Here is an 18,134-nt window from a genome sequence, read left to right as displayed (position 1 = left end):
CCCTCAGGGATTTTGCAGTCAAGGTGTAGAGTGTCCCAGGCAAGTGAGCACTTTTCTATCTGAGACCAGGTGAACTTGGCGGGACAGACCACGCGCTGGGTGGAGAATGTGGAAAACCGCATCCTGAAATTCAAGATGAGAATTTGCACCGTTGAATTTAGGAAAATAGTGGGCTATCCAGAGATTAAACATAAAGGAATTTTCCTAGTGTTACAGTTTACAGGGAGATCAGGAAGAAAACAAATGTTGGAGTCTATGCTGTTTCCCTTGTGATTATTTCTCCGTAAACCAGAGTCCTGTCTCTCATTCAAAGGCAATGCTCCTTTGCTCGGCCATCAGTAGACTCCCAGGAATACAGCTTTGGGGGAGGGAAGGTGGCACCTTTCTGTGTTTGACACGGAACCAGTTATGAGAGACCGGAGGCTGCTCAGTACCTGCCATCAGGTGTCCTGTCTGGACAGAATCACTCCCTGCTGGGTTGTGAGTGAGCGTGTGTCCCATCTTATGGGCCATATTCCCTACGAAATAGGCAGTCCGGAGACCCAGAGAGGACTCCCTTCTGCCGAATGCGCCAGTGCCATGCCACTATTTCTTAATTGCTGGCAAGCGCTGCCCCATTTTGCTGTGTGGAAGCCCATCGGAGGCATTGTTGACTGTGGAGCCTGCTGTCGGTGACTGGGCTGCCGCTTGGGCTGCTGCCCACCGCCCACTGCTGCCCAGCCCTCCCAGGTGGCTCCACTGCAGGCTGTGCCGTGCTCCAGCCAGTGGGTTGGGTGGTGGGCACCCAAGGTCACAGTGTCCTGTTTGTCTCTGGAAAACCCGGGACACTGAAGAGAGAAAGTGAGGGTATTGGTAACTCACCGGCGTCAAGTGGAGAAGTTCTTTGACAGCACCCTTGGTAGGTGGAGGTGAATTTTATGAGCAGGGCTGTGGCCGGTGACAGCTCCCGAGGCAAGGAACTCTCCCTCTTTCCTTTGTGATTTGAAATTTCATTTAGTGTTGAGAGTGCTTTAAGCTGTTGTTTAGATTTGGGGCTGAATTTAGATTGAATAGGAAAATTAATGTTGTATGTTTAGAAAGGGACGTCAGTTCCTTTTTTTCTCCTTCCAATGAGTGCTAACGCAGCATCTTCAAGGAATTAAGGAGGATTTCAGCTCTGTGATTCTTGTCAAACTCAGAAGTAGTTCCACGGACCTAGGATCCGGATGGCACTGGTCAGTATTCACACGATCATAGCAAGCTTATCATAGCAAGCTGGACATCTTTCACAAACGTCTGCCTTATCATTATTCAAAAACAGCGATGAAGACATCACCCGACCCATGGTTATTTGCTTAAACGCATTTTGTTTAGAACCACGCCAATCTATTTGGGTTTCAGAGTTAGGAAAAGTCACTTATGAGACTTTGTCCTTATAAGATGTGTGAGAGTGAAAGGGACATAGTGACTTTGTTACAGGGCTCTTTATCATTTCATTTTTCTCCTGCAGAGAAAGAACAGGACGTCTACTGGTCATTATTTGTCATCTCATTCCTTGAGAACTGCAAATAGACATTCTTCACCTTGCTTTACAATTTTGTTACATTCCCACCAACAGTGCAAGAGTGTCCCCTTTTCTCCACGCCCTCTCCAGCATTTATTGTTTGTAGATTTTTTGATGATGGCCGTTCTGACCGGTGTGAGATGATACCTCACTGTAGTTTTGATTTAATTTTGCTGTTTTTGATGATGGCCATTCTGACCGGTGTGAGGTGATACCTCATTGTAGTTTTGATTTAATTTTGCTGTTTTCGATGATGGCCGTTCTGACCAGTGTGAGGTGATACCTCGCTGTAGTTTTGATTTAATTTTGCTGTTTTTAAGATCCTCCTGTCTACCCTTCACAATATTATTTTTCTTCCTCTCTTGGCACTTTCTCTGTACCCATGACTAGATGCCCAGAGATCTCCATCCATTAAAACTTGCTTTCAGGAAACCACCTGGTACATACCTGTACACTTACATCCCTGTCAGCATATTCCAAAGGATAGTTAATTCCATAATTGGATATCAGACTTAACAGATAAAGTATTTCGATCCCCCGTGATCTAATGATGGTGCTATTCTAGGACCTAGAGGGATGTAGGGAAGCTGTCTTCTTTCTCTCCATATAAAACTCATTCTGAGTTTGTCATCATAATAGTCTCAGACATTTGTGTCATATTTTAGGGTTTTAAAAGAGTTTTGACATCCATTATCCCATTTAGTCCTCATTTGACCATCTGTGCATTTTGGTATCCCAGTGTGATGGCAGACCATGGGTCTGAGCTGTGTCTCAGAGCGTCTCTGATGGGTACAACTCACGGTCACTTGGCAGCCAGTGAGCTAAGAGACAGAACTGCCACATTCTCATTCAGTAGAGCCACGGGCTGTTGAGCCACACTGTGGTTCCTCTGAGTAGGACTTATAGAAGGATGGAGGTTCTCCAAAGTGGATCTCTTTACCCCCAGTAGAATTCAGGGAGAGAAACACTCAGCCTCACCACCTCCCAGCATGGAAAGGACACGGCACAGGGGCATTGTCTGATGTGAGTGCAGATGGCTTAAAACTCTTGAAGGAAAGAATGCTTTGGGACATCTTGGAAAGGTTCACTCCTGATGACTTAGCTGTTAGTGGACTTTTAAAATGTTCCTAGCGGACTCTACAGAAAGAGGTCTTTGTCTCTGACCTGAAGCCAGGTCCCAGTGGCCGAATGGAGATGCAAGTTTTTTGAGCTTTCTCACTGTAAACCCTTATGCTTGAGCAGAAGTGTTGAAGTGTTTTCTCTGAGACAACCTTCTTTCTTCCTCATGGCAGCTTCCCTAACGTTGCATGTGTAGTGAGAGATGGCACTGGGGCTGGAATTCATCTCTCCTGGTTTCCAGGACAGCCTGTTTTCACGTTCCTTTCGTCTCAAACAGAGGGAAGCCCCAGTCCTGTTCGTCCTGCCTTAGCAGGGCTGGTTCTCCAGATGAGAGGATTTGCCTCTAGACTCCTATGTGGTAACACTGGCGTCTTCCACTGGACACTGGACCCAAAGTTCCCTCAAATGAAAAAGGACAGAGTTGCCAGAAATGAACAAGTTGAGTTCCTGGGTCAGTCACCCTTCTTTGTTTGGTGCACACAGACCTTCCAGCCTTTGGCATGTCCCGTGTGGCTCCCTGCCCCACGATTGGGAAAGATACGGTGGCCAAAAGAGGAAGCTGAGAAATGAAACGAACTTGACTTTTCTGTGTAATAACATGTAAAATATGTCTTAGGAACTCAATACCAGATGGATACATGAGGGACCCAAGACATAAAATCCTAGACTTCATACCCTGGATGGCATATGGGGATGTGAGAAACCATCTTAAAAAGATTTGTTTGTGTATTTGAAGTTGCCATGAAGGTTACATAGTGTCTGTCTGGGGCTTGGACCACCCAAATCTCCTTTTACACTTGATGATTTACTTGTTCATGACTTGCATTTAATTTCTCCTCATTCTTCTCAGATGACGTTCATGCAAATGAGTATTTCTCCACTTAGCCTGATGTGTTCCCTACGATGCCAGGGAAGTAAAGGGGAAAAGTGGCCTTCTTAAGCCAGTGAGGGGTAGGGAGAGAAATGGGATACAGGGCAGGGCTAATTGCTGGAATTGAGTCTGTGATGTGGGAAGGTCTCTGATACTCAGCTTGACAGAAATTCCCATCTGCTCCTGCCCACACATGGGACTATTTTAACAGCTCTCATCAGGGAGAATCCACTGCCGGGTTAGGATTCACAAGATTGTTACAGAACAGGATTTTGCAAGAGGGAATTTCACGAGAGTAGTATTTCTGAAAGCCAAGCACAGAGCCATCGCACTTGGTCTTGACTCCACAGTGGAGCCTCCCATCTCCTCCTGGCAGCACACCTGTCGTATATTGTCCTGCATATATACCTCCTTCACGCTCCTTGCGTTTGCTGACATGTGGAGAGAAACAGTAATTTCAGGGTCATAGAGTCTTGGCATTAGCAGGAGCCTCGAAGGGCTCTGACTCAGCCTCCGGTGCAAAGCAACAGTCTATCTACTGAGACTTGGAGAAACACGCGCTGAGTTTCAGGGAAAGAGACCTTGCATTTCCGGAGGCAGCTTTCTCCATTTTTTAGACAAATTACATCCTTAGAGATTTCCTTTATAAAACAAGCTTAAAAAGTGCTTTCTTGTAATATACACCAGTCATTCCTAATTCTGGCACTTGGAACAAAGCAGGACAAGTCTAATCTCTCCTCGTCATAGCAGCACCCGAGGTGTTCACAGATAACTATCCTGTCTCCCTGGAGGAGGGGCCCTTCTTCAGACCAAAGGCTGCTGGCTCTCTTAACTGTTCCTCCAAAGATGTTTTCTAGAACCCACGTCTCGTCTTATGCTTGTCGTTTTTCTCTGGGAGTTATTCAGTTATCAATTTCCCTTTTAAAATCTGACTGTCACAACTAGATCAAGCACCAGGGAACTAGCCTGACCAGTTCCCAACAGAAGGAAACCTTTGTATTTCCCGTGACCTGAAGACCATTTCTAACAAGCTAGCGCTGGCTTTTTCTGTAATCTGTCACGAGATTGACTACTTTGGGGGAGTTTTAGTTACTCACACACAAGGTTTTTTGTTTTGTTTTGTTTTTTCTCCTGTCCCCTCATGTCGGCCAAGTCAGGGCTTCACACTTTGGATTTAAACAATTGATTTTTTCTTTTAACCTAAATGCTGCATTTGATATTAAGTTCTTTTAAATCTTGATGATTTTTGCCCATTTTTCCAACTCTGGAGAACTTTCGAACCTTGATTCTTTCATCCACTGTATCATCTCTGACTCTCTGCTTCCTGCCACTTAAAAATAATTGGATGAACATGCCTCTGGGTCCTCATCGCAGGGTCTGACCTCGCTGTTGAATAGGATCAGTCCATCTGCAAGAGACTGTAACACATCTCCAGTGTGATGTGCCGGATGATTTAGGGCAGTGCTTCTTGAAATGTGGTTGCTAGCTCAGCAGCTCAGCGTCACCTCGGAACTTGTGAGAAACGCAAATTCTCCAGCCTTACCCTCCCCCCAAAGAATCAGAACCTGTGGGGGAGGCCCAACAATTGGCGTTAGTGTAAACCCTTCAGGTGATACTGATGCCCACTCAAGCTTGGGAGCCATGGAGCAGGCGTTCTGGGAAGGCAGACAAAAAACAACTTCTAAAATACCCAGGCGTCCGGCAGTCTTAAGGGTTTTTGAGGAGCCAGTTTAGAGCAACCTAGCCAGACATCCTAGTAGCACGGGCTGACGTGTCTGTCACAGGAGGAAATTCCCTCTGGACTCTATTTGGCTCAATGGCAAACGCGAGGGGAGGACCTGGGCTTGGTAGGTACAGAAGCAATATTCCATAGAGACTGAAGTCTGATGAACAGAAGAGGTGAATAAAACAGGAAACACCAGAGCCAGGCAAGGGGAAGGAAGGCTGAGTCTGGGCGACCCTGAGCTGTTGGGCAATGCTGCATTTCCCAGAGGAGATTTTAACCAATTGAACATTTAACGAAGAAAGGTCTCATACCTGTTTTTGTTTCCGCAGGCCCATCTGCTAAACATCCCGAGCTGGAATTGGAAAGAGGGGGATGATGCAATCTGCCTCGCAGAGCTGAAGCTGGGGTTCATCGCCCAGAGCTGCCTGGCTCAAGGCCTCTCCACCATGCTTGCCAACCTCTTCTCCATGAGGTCATTCATAAAGGTAACGTCTCGTCCTATTAGAGCACATTAGCCCCGGATTCAATTTGTCGTGGGGTTGAGTAGAGAGCACAGCTTAAACTCAAAACAGATCGGCGGGCTTTAACCACTTTGGTTAAGGAGAAGTTCCTTGTTACAGATTTGGGCATGAGGCCAGCTTCTTTCAAAATTATGTTTTTATTTTTTATTTAGCACATCCACGGCCATTAAATGATTGTTCAAAGCACAATCCTCTCTTTTTTTTAGATAAACCACATGTTTATCTATCAACAAAGTCTCCACTGTTAAAACAAAGCTATGATTTATATACATTCCATATGGCACCAGAGCGCCTAAAGAAAGGAATTATCCTTTTGCTCTTGTACATCAAGTGGCTGGTGGACCTCTCACTGTGCAGAGAAATGCAGACCATGTGTTTGTGCCGAAGCCCAAACCCTAACAACATAATTCATTTATTTATTTCTGCACAATCAAGGAGGCCGGCAGGGCTGACATGCCATGGTTGTTTGAATGGAGAGTCAGAGGAGGAACTAACTGAGTCGTGGGCAGCGGGGCCCTTTACACCATGAGACGGGCGGTCTGGATATGCTCATCCCCCGGTCAGCGATTCACCCGACAGGGCTGGCTGCTCAGCCCCTCCAAAGTGGCCCCTGCCCACTGGACCAACTCAGACAAAGAAAGAGCCAACTCTGTCCTCATAGGCCAGGCCAGGAGTGTTTCCAGGGCATCAGGTTGAGGGTCTAGGACCCTACTAAGAGGGCTTTTGGAGCTCTTAGTGATGACACCATTCCTTATCCTTGGATTGCTCAGCCTGGACAGTCAGGGTAGCAAACCGGTGCAGTAAATCCTGTCTCGTCTGGGCCTCCCGGATTTGGCGTTGGTGGCCATTAGCTCAGGATCTGGCCTTATATTCCCCTCCCTGTTATTCATTTATTTACATTCCCCTTCCTGAATCACTAGTGGTTGAGGTGGGAAATGAGTGTGTCACCGGGAGATCCTGCAGAGGGGCCAGAAACTCTGAAATCGAAGGTGTGAGCTCTCCAGCCTTCTGCTGCCATTGTTGCTGTGTCCACCCCCGGCAGTAAGTTGTCCGGTGAGGTTGAGGAAATGGCCCTGGATGCAGTGAGAGGGATGCGTGGGAAGGATGAAGATGCAGGTGCTGAACTAACTCCACGTCAGGGTTCACCCTTGGCATCCATAAGCTGTGTGACTTAGAACAGGATTTCTTTCTAGGTCCTCACTCTCTGTACCCACCTCATTATTTAGCCAATTTATGGTTAACATTAGTCTACGTGAAAGAACAAATTGTTTTGGAGTCCGTTCAATCACTTTAGCAATGGGTGCCTTGATTAAAAAATTCTTTACTTACTCTATGCCCAAAGACCTCGACTCCGCAGAACTCCTGGCGCAGACCCAGCTCACAAATAAGGACATGGCTTTCCTTTAAATGGCTTCTTTAATTCACGCTGCCGGTCCCCTGCCTGGATACAGCTGAATGTAGGCAAAAGGAGGCGGCAGGAAGGTCTTTGCGGCTGGACTTAGAGACAAGCCCGAAAGCCAGAGGCAGCCTGGTGTCTTCCAGGGCTCTTATAGTCAACACGAGGAGCCCAGACCAGGATAAAGGACTGTCACCAAGAGACCTCCTCTGGCTCGTCCAGCCAAGCTCTGGGGGTTTCTTCCAGCAGGGGATTACCCACAGGACCAGCACATGTCTGAGGACTTGGGCTGTGCTTCCTGGTGTTGATGAACATGGCCTTGGCAGGGCCCCACCACACATGGGGCACTTGACATGCGTATGTTTTGATTTTGTGGTGCCTTCCTGGAAACCAGAGCTGCCTGTCAAGAAAATTAATAAAATGGATGTGATGCTGATTCTCCAGTGTTATTACCAGCAGGGAGGAAGAACCTCTGTCCAACTTGCCTCAGGACCCTGAAGGGCCTCACCTCTGCAGCCAAGGACGTCCCTTCCAGCCCAGCTAATCCCACTGCCAAGTTCCTGTTTAGGAGGGCCTGTGGGAGAGGCCCAACCAGGCCCTGGTGTAACTCAAAACACATTTCCCTCCCAGGGTTACGTTACCATGTTCTTTCTGTCCGGGACCAAGTCCTCCATGTTTGGAGGTAGCTCTCTGAATATGGCCTTTTGACGTTCAGGTGATCTTTGTGTTGGAATTTGCCAAGGCACATGACCTGGAAATAACAAGGCTTCCCTTCCTATTTTTTTTTCCTTTGAGATAGAGACAGTTGAAAGCACGTGCTCCCCATTCTGTAGTGTCCTCTTTGTGCTCTCCAAATCCCAGACCCTTGTCTCTTTTAGGTCATAATAAACACCATAATGATGCTCTCCTTGGCATGTTTTATATATTAGCTCCCATTCCAGGGATCACAAAGCCTTTACTTATTCTTATTTGGGGTGTTGAATGGAAAAGGGACGCTATACATGGATAACGGTTTGCAGAAATGGCTTCCTTCCCCACTTTCCCCTACAATGTGTCCTACAGCAGTGTGTCCTACAGCAGGGAATTCATCGACACTTCCATGGGGACAGGCAGGCCTGTTAGGATGGAAAGCGGTGGGATGAGGCTTTGGCAGCATCTGGTCCCTTGAGAATGCTTAGTGTTTCTGGAAGCCAAAGGTGGAGTGTGAGCTCATCTTCTCCCTGGCCCTGGGCAGGTATGATATCTGTTCTTTACTCCTAGAGAATACATGGTACTCTGCCCCTGCTGAAAGAAGAAAGAACAAGACTGAAACAGGGATGATATATCACAGTGACTGTCCACCAGGCTTTTAGAATGCATGAGACCAAAAAGCCAAGACTGACAGTGAGGGTAGTAAGGTTCTATGAAGGAGAGAGGGACTACTGATACATGGAAGCTACCAAAGAGACCCAGCCCTGAGGTACCAGGAAATACGGGGGAGCATCTGTTTATCCTTTCAGCGTGGTCACTTTTGCCCCAGGGCGCTAAGTCATTGCCCCTGAAAGCCTAGCTCTGAATTGATCTAAACTTTTTGGGAATCTATTTATAATTTTAGCCCACATCTTTGGGGGTAATGATTTCCTTAAGTTTCCTTAAGAATTCCTAATTACTATTAAAGACTTGTTGCTGGCTCTTTATCCTTTGCTCCACTTAACCTTCAAGACATGACCTGTGCAGTTTCTGGTGTTCTGGGGTTTGTTTAACAAATCCATGCTAACCTTGCAGACAATACCTTTATGAAAGAGGCTCAGGCTGGCCACTCAGGGGTCCTGTGGCCCAGCAGCTTGTTGCTCATGAAACAGGTGAAGCACTTTGTCCAGCAGCACCCAGCTCTCGCCCTTGAATGCCTTGAAGGAGTGCAGGCAAATGCCCTGATTGCTGTGACTTGTCAACATCTACGTTATCAACCAGGCCCAGAACGTCCTGTTCATTGGCCGATACCTGATCTCCTACCACCCGCCTGTCAGGTTCAAGTGAGAATATTCCTAATGTCTTCTGGAAAGACCAAGACAAGGAACTTATTTATTAGCCTATCAGTCATTGCCTCATCCGTGAATAAGTGGCCGCATGTATCTCTCCTTGGCATCCTCACTTGGATGTAATTTAAGATCCACTGATTTAAAAAAAAAATTTTTTTTTTTTTTTTTTTGGTTTTAGAGTTTTACCATGTAATATTTAATTTTGTTTTCAACATATCTGGTTTCAGGCTGGGGCTTGACCTGCCGTCTTTGCGAATTGTGCTGTTACTTTTACTAGGATTAGCTGTCCTTGGACATGCTAAATTATGTGTGTGGGTATTATGTGTTTTAGAGGATGATAAACTTAAAATTTCTTTTCAATCCACACTGAGTCTTCAAATTTAGCACATTTATTCAATAAATTGTTCTCAGGATCGCCAACGATTTTAACTTTGCTAATCTACCATTTTACACACACACACACACACACACACACACACATACACACACACCCTAGAAAATGGTGTGTACTCCATAATTATTTCTTGTTTGAATAAATCAGTTATGAAATTAGAGGAACTACATGATACACTTCTTGTATTTTTTCCCTATTTTAGGAGATTTGGAATTTATGGGTGAAATTTACTTGATATTGATCACAGCACAGTCCCCTCCATCACATTTTCTATTTCTGAATGGGGAAGCACTAGGGAAATCAGACCAGTCTTATTCAGATTGTATCTTGGTTGAGGTGGACTTTGCTGGACCTGGAAACCATTTGTTCAGTATTGCTGTTACCATATTGTGATAAACTGTCAGCGATGCAGAGTCCTGGCACTAATTGTAGCCAAGGGAATTGTTTTTAGTCCCTTTATTTTGGGTTATGTTTATGTGCATATGTGTGTTTGTATATATGCATGTATTAAAACATTATGGTTTAGGAGCTGGAAACAGAAATGAAGAATCTTTAGTAATAGCTAGAATATACTGGGTTCTAACTTAGTGTCAAGCCCTGTGCTAAGTGCTGTATAGGCATCATCTCATTTAATTCTCAAAATGACCCCGCCCAAACCTGGCATTATTATTATCACCTCTTTATAGTGGCAGGCACTGTGGGTTAAGGGAAGTGCAGCAACTTGTGTGAGGATATAAAGCTTGGAATTGACAAACTCACGTGTTAAACTAGGTACACTGGTTCCAAGTATGTCCTTGAGTGTACCTTCATAACTTTCTGTAGCTTATTTTACGGGAAATATTGATTCAGTAGAGATTCCCCAGGCACCTACCATATTGCAAGTAGTGTGCTAATCACACCGCCATCCTTATGGCTATAGGAGGCACTCATAAGTTTCAGGAAGCTTCTGTTGTGACTGGGATGTATGGGCACATGTTTGCACAGCCCCATCCTGTGGGTTTTGTTGGCCTTTCTCTCTGGCCAGCTCTATAACAGCAGAGGTCACTGCATCAAGACAGGTGAGGAATTAGCCTAAGCTGGGATGAGTTAAGGTGGGAAAATGAACTGGGCTGTCAAGAAGGAAATGACATTACACTCTGCTTTATTCAGGGGGCGAAGCTAATTGGCTTAAGTAGGTGCTTCTGGGGGATAACAAGCGATTCTTATTGGCTAATGGGTGTAATAAGCTCTGGAGACCAGAGACATTCATCTAGATAAGGGAAGCATGTTAGAAGCAGGGATCAACCCCGTGTGGAGTGGGAGAGTGGTGGGTGACAGAATCTCTGAAGTGGGGCCAGGGCTCCACCTGATAAGGCTGGGATCTAGGTGGCCTTCTGCTCCAGGAGGAAATGCTAATGGTGCCAGAGTAGAGGGTTTGCCTGCAAAGTAAACCCACATGGTGTAAGTTAGATAGTGAGATGCAAACTGTTGCTTATTCCACACCGAAGGGCAATGTGATCACCCTGATCACAAGTGGTATCATGACAGTGGGCTTCTACAGACATCCCTTGTCAGTGGAGAGCTGCTCCCACTACAGGTATACTCACTTCCTCAGTAATCTCGTTTATTCTCGGGAGTCCTAGATATATAGATGACTCCCAGATTTATATATCTATCCAGAACCCGATCCCAGTATCATTTATTTAATTGCTACTCAACATCTTTATTTGAATGTTTCATCTCCTCTGAGACCTAACCTATCCAGAGTGGAATTCCTGTTCTTTCTCTGTAAACCTGGTCTTCTCCCATTGCACTATTGGCAAGGTCATCCTTCCCGTTGCTCAGACTAAAGCCTTTGGATTCCACCTTAGCTCCTTTCTTCCTCTCACGTACCATATTCAATTCAGCAGAAAATCCACTTGGTTCGACTTTGAAAATAAGCCCAGAATCTGAGCACTTCTCACTACCTTCACTTTACTATCAGATCCAGGCCACCATCATCCATCTCCTAGAGTATTATACCAGCATCCTAACTGGCCTCCCTGCTCTGCCCTTATCCCTCCCCTATTCTAGTCTGTTCTCATTACAGCATCCTTCTCAAGCATGAGTCAGATACCGTCAGCCCTCTCCACGTAAATCTCTCCACGATGTTCCATCTCATCAGAGTAAAGTTCTTACAAACATCTATAGGTCTCAAGCAGTCGGGTGCCTGTGACCCCACTGGCCTCATCTCCTAAATACTCTTCTGCTTCTAAACATCATCCACACTCCATTTAGCTAGTCTAGGAATTTTGCATTTGTTGTTCCCTCTGCCTGAAATGCTCTTCCCCTACGTAGCTGCATGGCTTCCCTCCAGCGAATCCCTCATATCCTTGCTCAGTGTTAATTTCTCAGGGGGAACTTTTTCTAAAACATTAGAATTGCATTTTGAAAAAAGAGATTAAAAGCAAACTTTTAGTTGAAGTATAATATACAAACAAAAGTGTGCATCTGATAAATGGATAGCTTACTAAGTATTTACAAACTCACACTCTCATGTAACCAGGACCCAGATTAAGAAACAGTATATTATTAGTAACCCAGCAGTCCCTGTTTTTAAAGCCAGATGGCAGTGTATGTGTGGGTCTGTTTTGGGGCTTTCTTGGGAGCATTGACATCTCTAAAATGTTGCGTTCTCCAGTCTATGAAGATGGTATACCTGTAATAAAGGGATGCTTTATGAATCAACAGTTTTCCTGGCAAATATAGGACGATCAAGAAGAAAGTGACCAAACTCATAGATTTCTCTGGGGCTTCTGAGAGTCCCTACAGGGAGTAGATGTCCCCCTTCACCAGATTCTCTAGGAATGATCTAGATGTTCTCTTAGGCTTCATGGGGTGAATAAAGTTTCCATGTGAAAAAACATCGAAATTGCACGTTAAAAATTTGCATCCCCCGTCCCGCCACACCCCATACATGCACATCCTTGTCGACTCTCCTGGCTTTGTTTTTCTGCACGGCATTTTTTAATTGCCTCTTTTCCCGGAGACACTGTGAGCACTCTGAAGCCTAGAGCTGCTTGCTGTATTCCCGATGCCTAGAACAGCACCTGACTCATAAGAGGTCCTCAATACACGCATGTCAAATGAATGAATGAATGGCTGGAGCCTGGCGTGACCAGCCTTTATCGCAGACAGCTGGGTGGGGCCAGGACCAGCAGGGACTTACAATTTGGGGTGATTTTGGTGCTGAAACCTTCTTCCTTTGCTACTGTACGCGGTTCCTTTGCCAAATTAAAGAGCTTTGACTCCATGTAGACACTTGAAATGCAGAGCTTTATAGTCCTTGGCGAGGATGCGTGGAGGCTGGTTAGATCTGGTTATAAACCATTTCGATTGCCAGAAAATCCAGTCAGTGTGTTGTTTAAATTCACAAATCAAAATAAACAGCCATGGATTGAGATGAATTTGCTAAACCTCAGTATCCCATTTGGGTCAACATCATTGTGCATCCCCTTTCCTTACTGCTTGTATCTCATTAGATCAGGGGCTCTGTCTGCCTCCCCCGACCGACGCCTTTGACTCTGCCCAAGATGACTAACGCCCACTTGAACGTACAGCAACTTCCCTGAAAACGATTTCAAATGAAGAAAGAATTAATCCATGAACTATTAACAGGGATTCTGTTCTCCTCTGGCCCTGGTAATTTCTAGAACATTGAATTAAAGAGTTCTCAGACCTTTACAAATTCTCAAGGCAAACATTATTAGCAAAGAGAAGCCCATACAGCATGTTAGAAAATTGCCAGAAAATGTCAGTGGAATTTCTGAATAAAATAAAAAAGGTTGAAACTCCCCTTCCCCATCTTCTCCCCTTCTCCCTCCCTTCCTCCCCCTAACATGATTAGAAAGTCATTTCATGTGTCTTATATGTTTGGTCAATCAAAGGCAAACATACATGATTGATGGTGACAGGGAACACATTTAATTCATTATTCTTTACTTTGCAGCAAAATGATTTGTGTAAACTGTCTGCCTAGCATTAAAGGTAAAACAAACTTAGAAACCCCAAAATGTTATATTTTTGTCTAATATTTTCCTTTTGGTTTTATAGCTGTAATCACATATGGATTCTTTTATTTGGCTCTTGGCAAGGACTGAACAAAGGGGAAGCAACACAGAAAGATTACATAATATACAAAGCCCTGTGCCTGTTGAGGATGGAGCCACAGGAACTGCAGTGGCCAGGACTCAGTGTGAAACCCAGGAGAAGCTGCCGCTCTCCCTGGCTCTTATCAGCTGGCAGGATATCGTCACTATTGTGAAGGAAGGCCCTCTTGACCAAGCCTCTGGTCCAACATCAAAATGAGCTCTTTCAGAGATTATTGGCCTTTTATTAATTGAGTGCATTTCTGAGCGCAGCAGGGCATCCACCTGGCCTTTCCCCCGCCCCCTTACAACTTCTAACTTAGGTTTTATGGGTGCTACCCACCATCAGTGATTTTTCAAGCAAAAAATCTCAAAATGCTATTAAACTCTTAGGAATAAAATCTCAGATTCCCTTATTAAAGCTCTTGGTTATCACTGCCCTAAAGTGATACCAGATAGAAATCTATGCCCAGAATAATGATGAGGAACCTGGAACTCTGAGGTGGCCATTCTATATATCTAGGGGGCGCAAAGTGAGAAACCACCATTGGTTCGATAAGGGAGATATTTTGTCAAGATCTTTAAAGTTATCATAGCACTCTAAGTGTGCATAGCACTTTAGAATTTATAAGCTATGCATTTGACTTAAATTATTTTCATTTGGTACACAGGTATCGAGTATCATTTGGGAAATGTGCCTAATGCGGAGTAGCTGGCATTTCTGACCCTTTCTCCCCTGTAGGGTAGGAAGAAAGAGGAAATAGAAGATGATGCTGGACGGGATTTGATAGAGCAAGGACCATGATGATGCTAGATCATTGGGTTCTTAGCTCAGTGCTTTCCCCACAGTTACACGTTGCTTCCCCTGGAGAAATGTCTCAAATATGAACACTACTTGGTTTTGTATTCAAATCAATAGCTTCTAAGAACAGAATTCACTTTGCAATATTTGTAAAAGTAGTACCCTAGGTTTCTCCAACCATGCCAAACTACATGCTATAAAAATTAAGACATTTTTCAAAGGTGGGAAATTCTTACATCTGCACCCATTCCCTCCATGGTGCCTTAGTCTGGAAAAGACCCAGGCACTGTTGTTTTCCCTAGACCATAATGCCTTGTCACGTGGGAGAATTTGTTGCTCAAGTCAAGTGCCGCAGTGGATCAGGGGAGGGAGATGATGACCTATTTGCTGAGGGGGAATGTAAGAAAGCTCAAAAGGATAGTCCCAAGCCTCTGAAGGAGGGCGCAAGTGGGTCAGAATGCAGTATGGTAGATTTCCAATCGGGGCCGGGGGCGGGGCGGTCGTATCAGTAAGAGGACATGCAATCCAGAGGGTTAAACGATGCCAAGAAGAGGAAGAAAGGAAAATTTCTAACACTGTCTTTTCCAGATAAGGTTTTTAATTTTGAAATTTTGGGGGATTTCTCAAAATGTTAAATAGAGAGTTTCCATATGACCCAACAGTTCTACTCCTGGGTATCTTTCCAAGAGAAATGAAACCATATGTATTAATTTCCTCTGGCTGCTATATAATAAGTTACTACAAACTTAGTTGCTTACAACTGATTTTTTCTCTTCTTTTTCTGGAGGCCAAAAGTCTGAATTCAGTTTCACTGGACTAAAGTCATGGTGTTTGCAGGGCATCTCGTATCCATAAAACTAGAAAACAAGTATTCTGCCTCTAAACTCTAATAGTAGGACGGCCATAAGATAACAGTTACAGGCATTCCCATTCCAAAGGGGAGAAAATGGAAGGAAGAAAGGAGCTACCAGCCCCAAGTACGTTCAAAATCCAACCAGACAAATTCCATTGGGTTTTAAGATCCGGGAATAATCCTGTGTGGCTTAAAATTGGCATTAGGTAATATGATTCCTCCAAATGTGTTCTTTTTCAAAGTTGCTTTGGCTGTTCTAGTGTTGTTGCCTTTTCACATACATTTTAGGATCAACTTTTCTATACCTACAAAAACTCCTACTGCTCTTTTGATTGAAACGTGTTAAACCCATAGACCAACTTGGGGGAGCATTGGCATCCATGAACATGGATTCCAACCCATGAACGCGGTCTCTCCATTTATTAGATAATCTTTAACTTCTTTCATCAGTGTTTTGTGGTTTTCAGCAAACGGATTCTGTACATTTTTGTTAGATTTATACATAAGTATTACATTTTGGGGGAGATATTGTAAGTGGCATTTTCTAAAAATTCAGTTTCCAATTGTTCATTGGTGGTATGTAGAAACACACATTATTTTTCTATGTTGACCTTGAATCCTTAACTCTGTTACACTGGCTAGCACTTCTTCCAGGATATGGAATACGTGGAGTGAGAGTGGACATCTTTGATTTATTCCTACTCTTAGGGGGAAAATATTCATTGTTTCACCATGAAGTATAATGTTAGTTGTAGGTGTTCTGTAGATGTTCTTCTTCTGAGGTTGAGGAAGTTCTTTTCTATTAACAATTTGATGAGAGTTTTTATTGTGAATGGATTTTGAGTTTTGCCAAATGCTTTTTCTGCATCAATTCATATAATCATGTTGTTTTTGTTCTTTACACTGTTAATATGGTGGATTACACTGACTGATTTGAGAATATTGAACCAGCCACTGTGCATTCCAAGATAGATCCCACTTGGTCATAGTGTGATTTATTTATATCTATATCTATTTCTCCCTCTCTCTCTCTCTCTGTATATATATATATATATATATATATATGTATTTATTTATTTATTTATTTATTTATTTATTTATTTATAGGTAGATATATAGATTTGATTTGCTGATATGTTTGTGAAGATTTTTTATGTCTGTGTTTGTGAGTAGATATTGTTCTATAGATTTCTTACACTGTCTTTGTCTGGCTTTAGTATCAGGGTAAAGTTGACTTCGTAAAATCAGTTGGGAAGTCTTTCCCTTCTATTTTCTGGAAGTGATTGTGTAGAATTGGTTTTATATTTTCCTTAAATGTTTAGTAGAATTCACTAGTGAAATGATCTGGGCCTCAATTTATTTTCCCAAAGGTTTTTAAAGACTAATTTAATTTCTTTAATAGCTGTAAGTCTATTTAGGTTATTTATTTAATCCTGAGTGAGTTGCCGCAGTTTGAGGTTTTTGAAAAATTTAGGAATTAGTCTAATTTATTTGAGTTGTTCAGTTGATGTATGTAAGTTGTTTGTAGTTTTCTGTTATTGCCTATCTAATGTCTGCAGGGTCTGTGATGATAGCCTCTCTCTCATCCTTGATTTTTTGATTTGTGTCTCCCTCCCTCCCTTCCTTTTTTTTTTCCATTTTTTGTCAGTTTTATACATGTCAATTCTGCTGATCTTTTCAAAGTTTTTTGGTGGCATTATTTTCTTTATTTTTCTGTTTTCTTTCTGCTTACTTTGGGTTTATTTTACTCTTCCAGCTTAAATGAAGCTTAGGTTATTGATACTTTTCTAATATAAGCATCTAATGCTATATATTTCCTTCTAAGCACTGCTTTAGGTGCATTCCACAATTTTTAAAATGTTGTATTTTCTTTTTCATTTGGTTAAAAATATTTTATAATTCCATTTGAGACTTCTTCTTTGACCCACGGGTTATTTGAATGTGTGTTGCTTAATTTCCAAGTATTTAGAGATATTCCTCTTATATTTCTATTATTTATTCATGGTGTGATTCCATTATGGTAAGAGAACCTACTTTGTATGATTTCACTTCTTTTAAACTTGTTAGTGTGTTTTAACTTTATTTATTTTATTTTTGGATGCATTGGGTCTTTGTTGCTGCGCATGGGCTTTTCTCTAGTTGCGGCGAGCGGGGGCTACTCTTTGTTGCGGTGTGTGGGCTTGTCATTGCGGTGCACGGGCTTGTCATTGTGGTGGCTTGTTGCAGAGCGTGGACTCTAGAGCACAGGCTCAGTAGTTGTGGCACATGGGTTTAGTTGCTCCGCAGCATGTGGGATCTTCCCGTACCAGGGGCTGAACCCATGTCCCCTGCATTGGCAGGCGGATTCTTAACCACTGTGCCACCAGGGAAGCCCTGTTAGTGTGTTTTATACAATCTATCTTGGTGAATGTTCCATGGGAGCTTAAAAAGAATATATATCCTGATATATTGTTGGGTAGCGTGTCTTATAAATGTTCATTAGGGCCAGTTGGTGGATGGTGTTCAGTTCTGTGCCCTTGCTGATTTTATGTCTACTAGTTCTACCCATTACAATGAGATGAGTGCTGAGTCTCCAGCTATAATTGTGGATTTGTTTATTTTAGTTCTATCAAATTTTGCTTTGTGAATTTTGAAACTCTGCTGAGGAATATATATGTTTGGATTGTTGCATTTTCTTGATGAACTGAACTTTTTGTCATTATATATTGCCCCTAATATCCTTGGCAGTTTTCTTTGTTCTTAAATCTGGAAGACTTCAGATCTGATTTAATAGACCCACTCAATA

At 43.4% G+C, this 18,134-nt stretch overlaps 1 protein-coding gene across 3 annotated transcripts in view; it reads left to right on the top strand.

The window, feature by feature from the left end:
- KCNMA1 (potassium calcium-activated channel subfamily M alpha 1) overlaps nt 1-18,134 on the top strand; it is a 731,098-nt gene that overhangs the window by 533,517 nt on the left and 179,447 nt on the right. For all 3 annotated transcript variants that reach the window (XM_024740254.1, XM_024740255.1, XM_024740253.1), the window contains exon 14: nt 5,589-5,744. In XM_024740254.1, the coding sequence (XP_024596022.1) occupies nt 5,589-5,744 (156 nt within the window). The remainder of the gene's footprint in view (nt 1-5,588; nt 5,745-18,134) is intronic.

Source organism: Neophocaena asiaeorientalis, unplaced genomic scaffold (assembly GCF_003031525.2).
Source record: "Neophocaena asiaeorientalis asiaeorientalis breed wild unplaced genomic scaffold, Neophocaena_asiaeorientalis_V1.1 scaffold517, whole genome shotgun sequence".
Taxonomy (NCBI): Eukaryota; Metazoa; Chordata; class Mammalia; order Artiodactyla; family Phocoenidae; genus Neophocaena; species Neophocaena asiaeorientalis.
The sequence above is the reverse complement of the archived record's forward strand: the minus strand, read 5'-3'. Positions and strand labels throughout refer to the sequence as shown.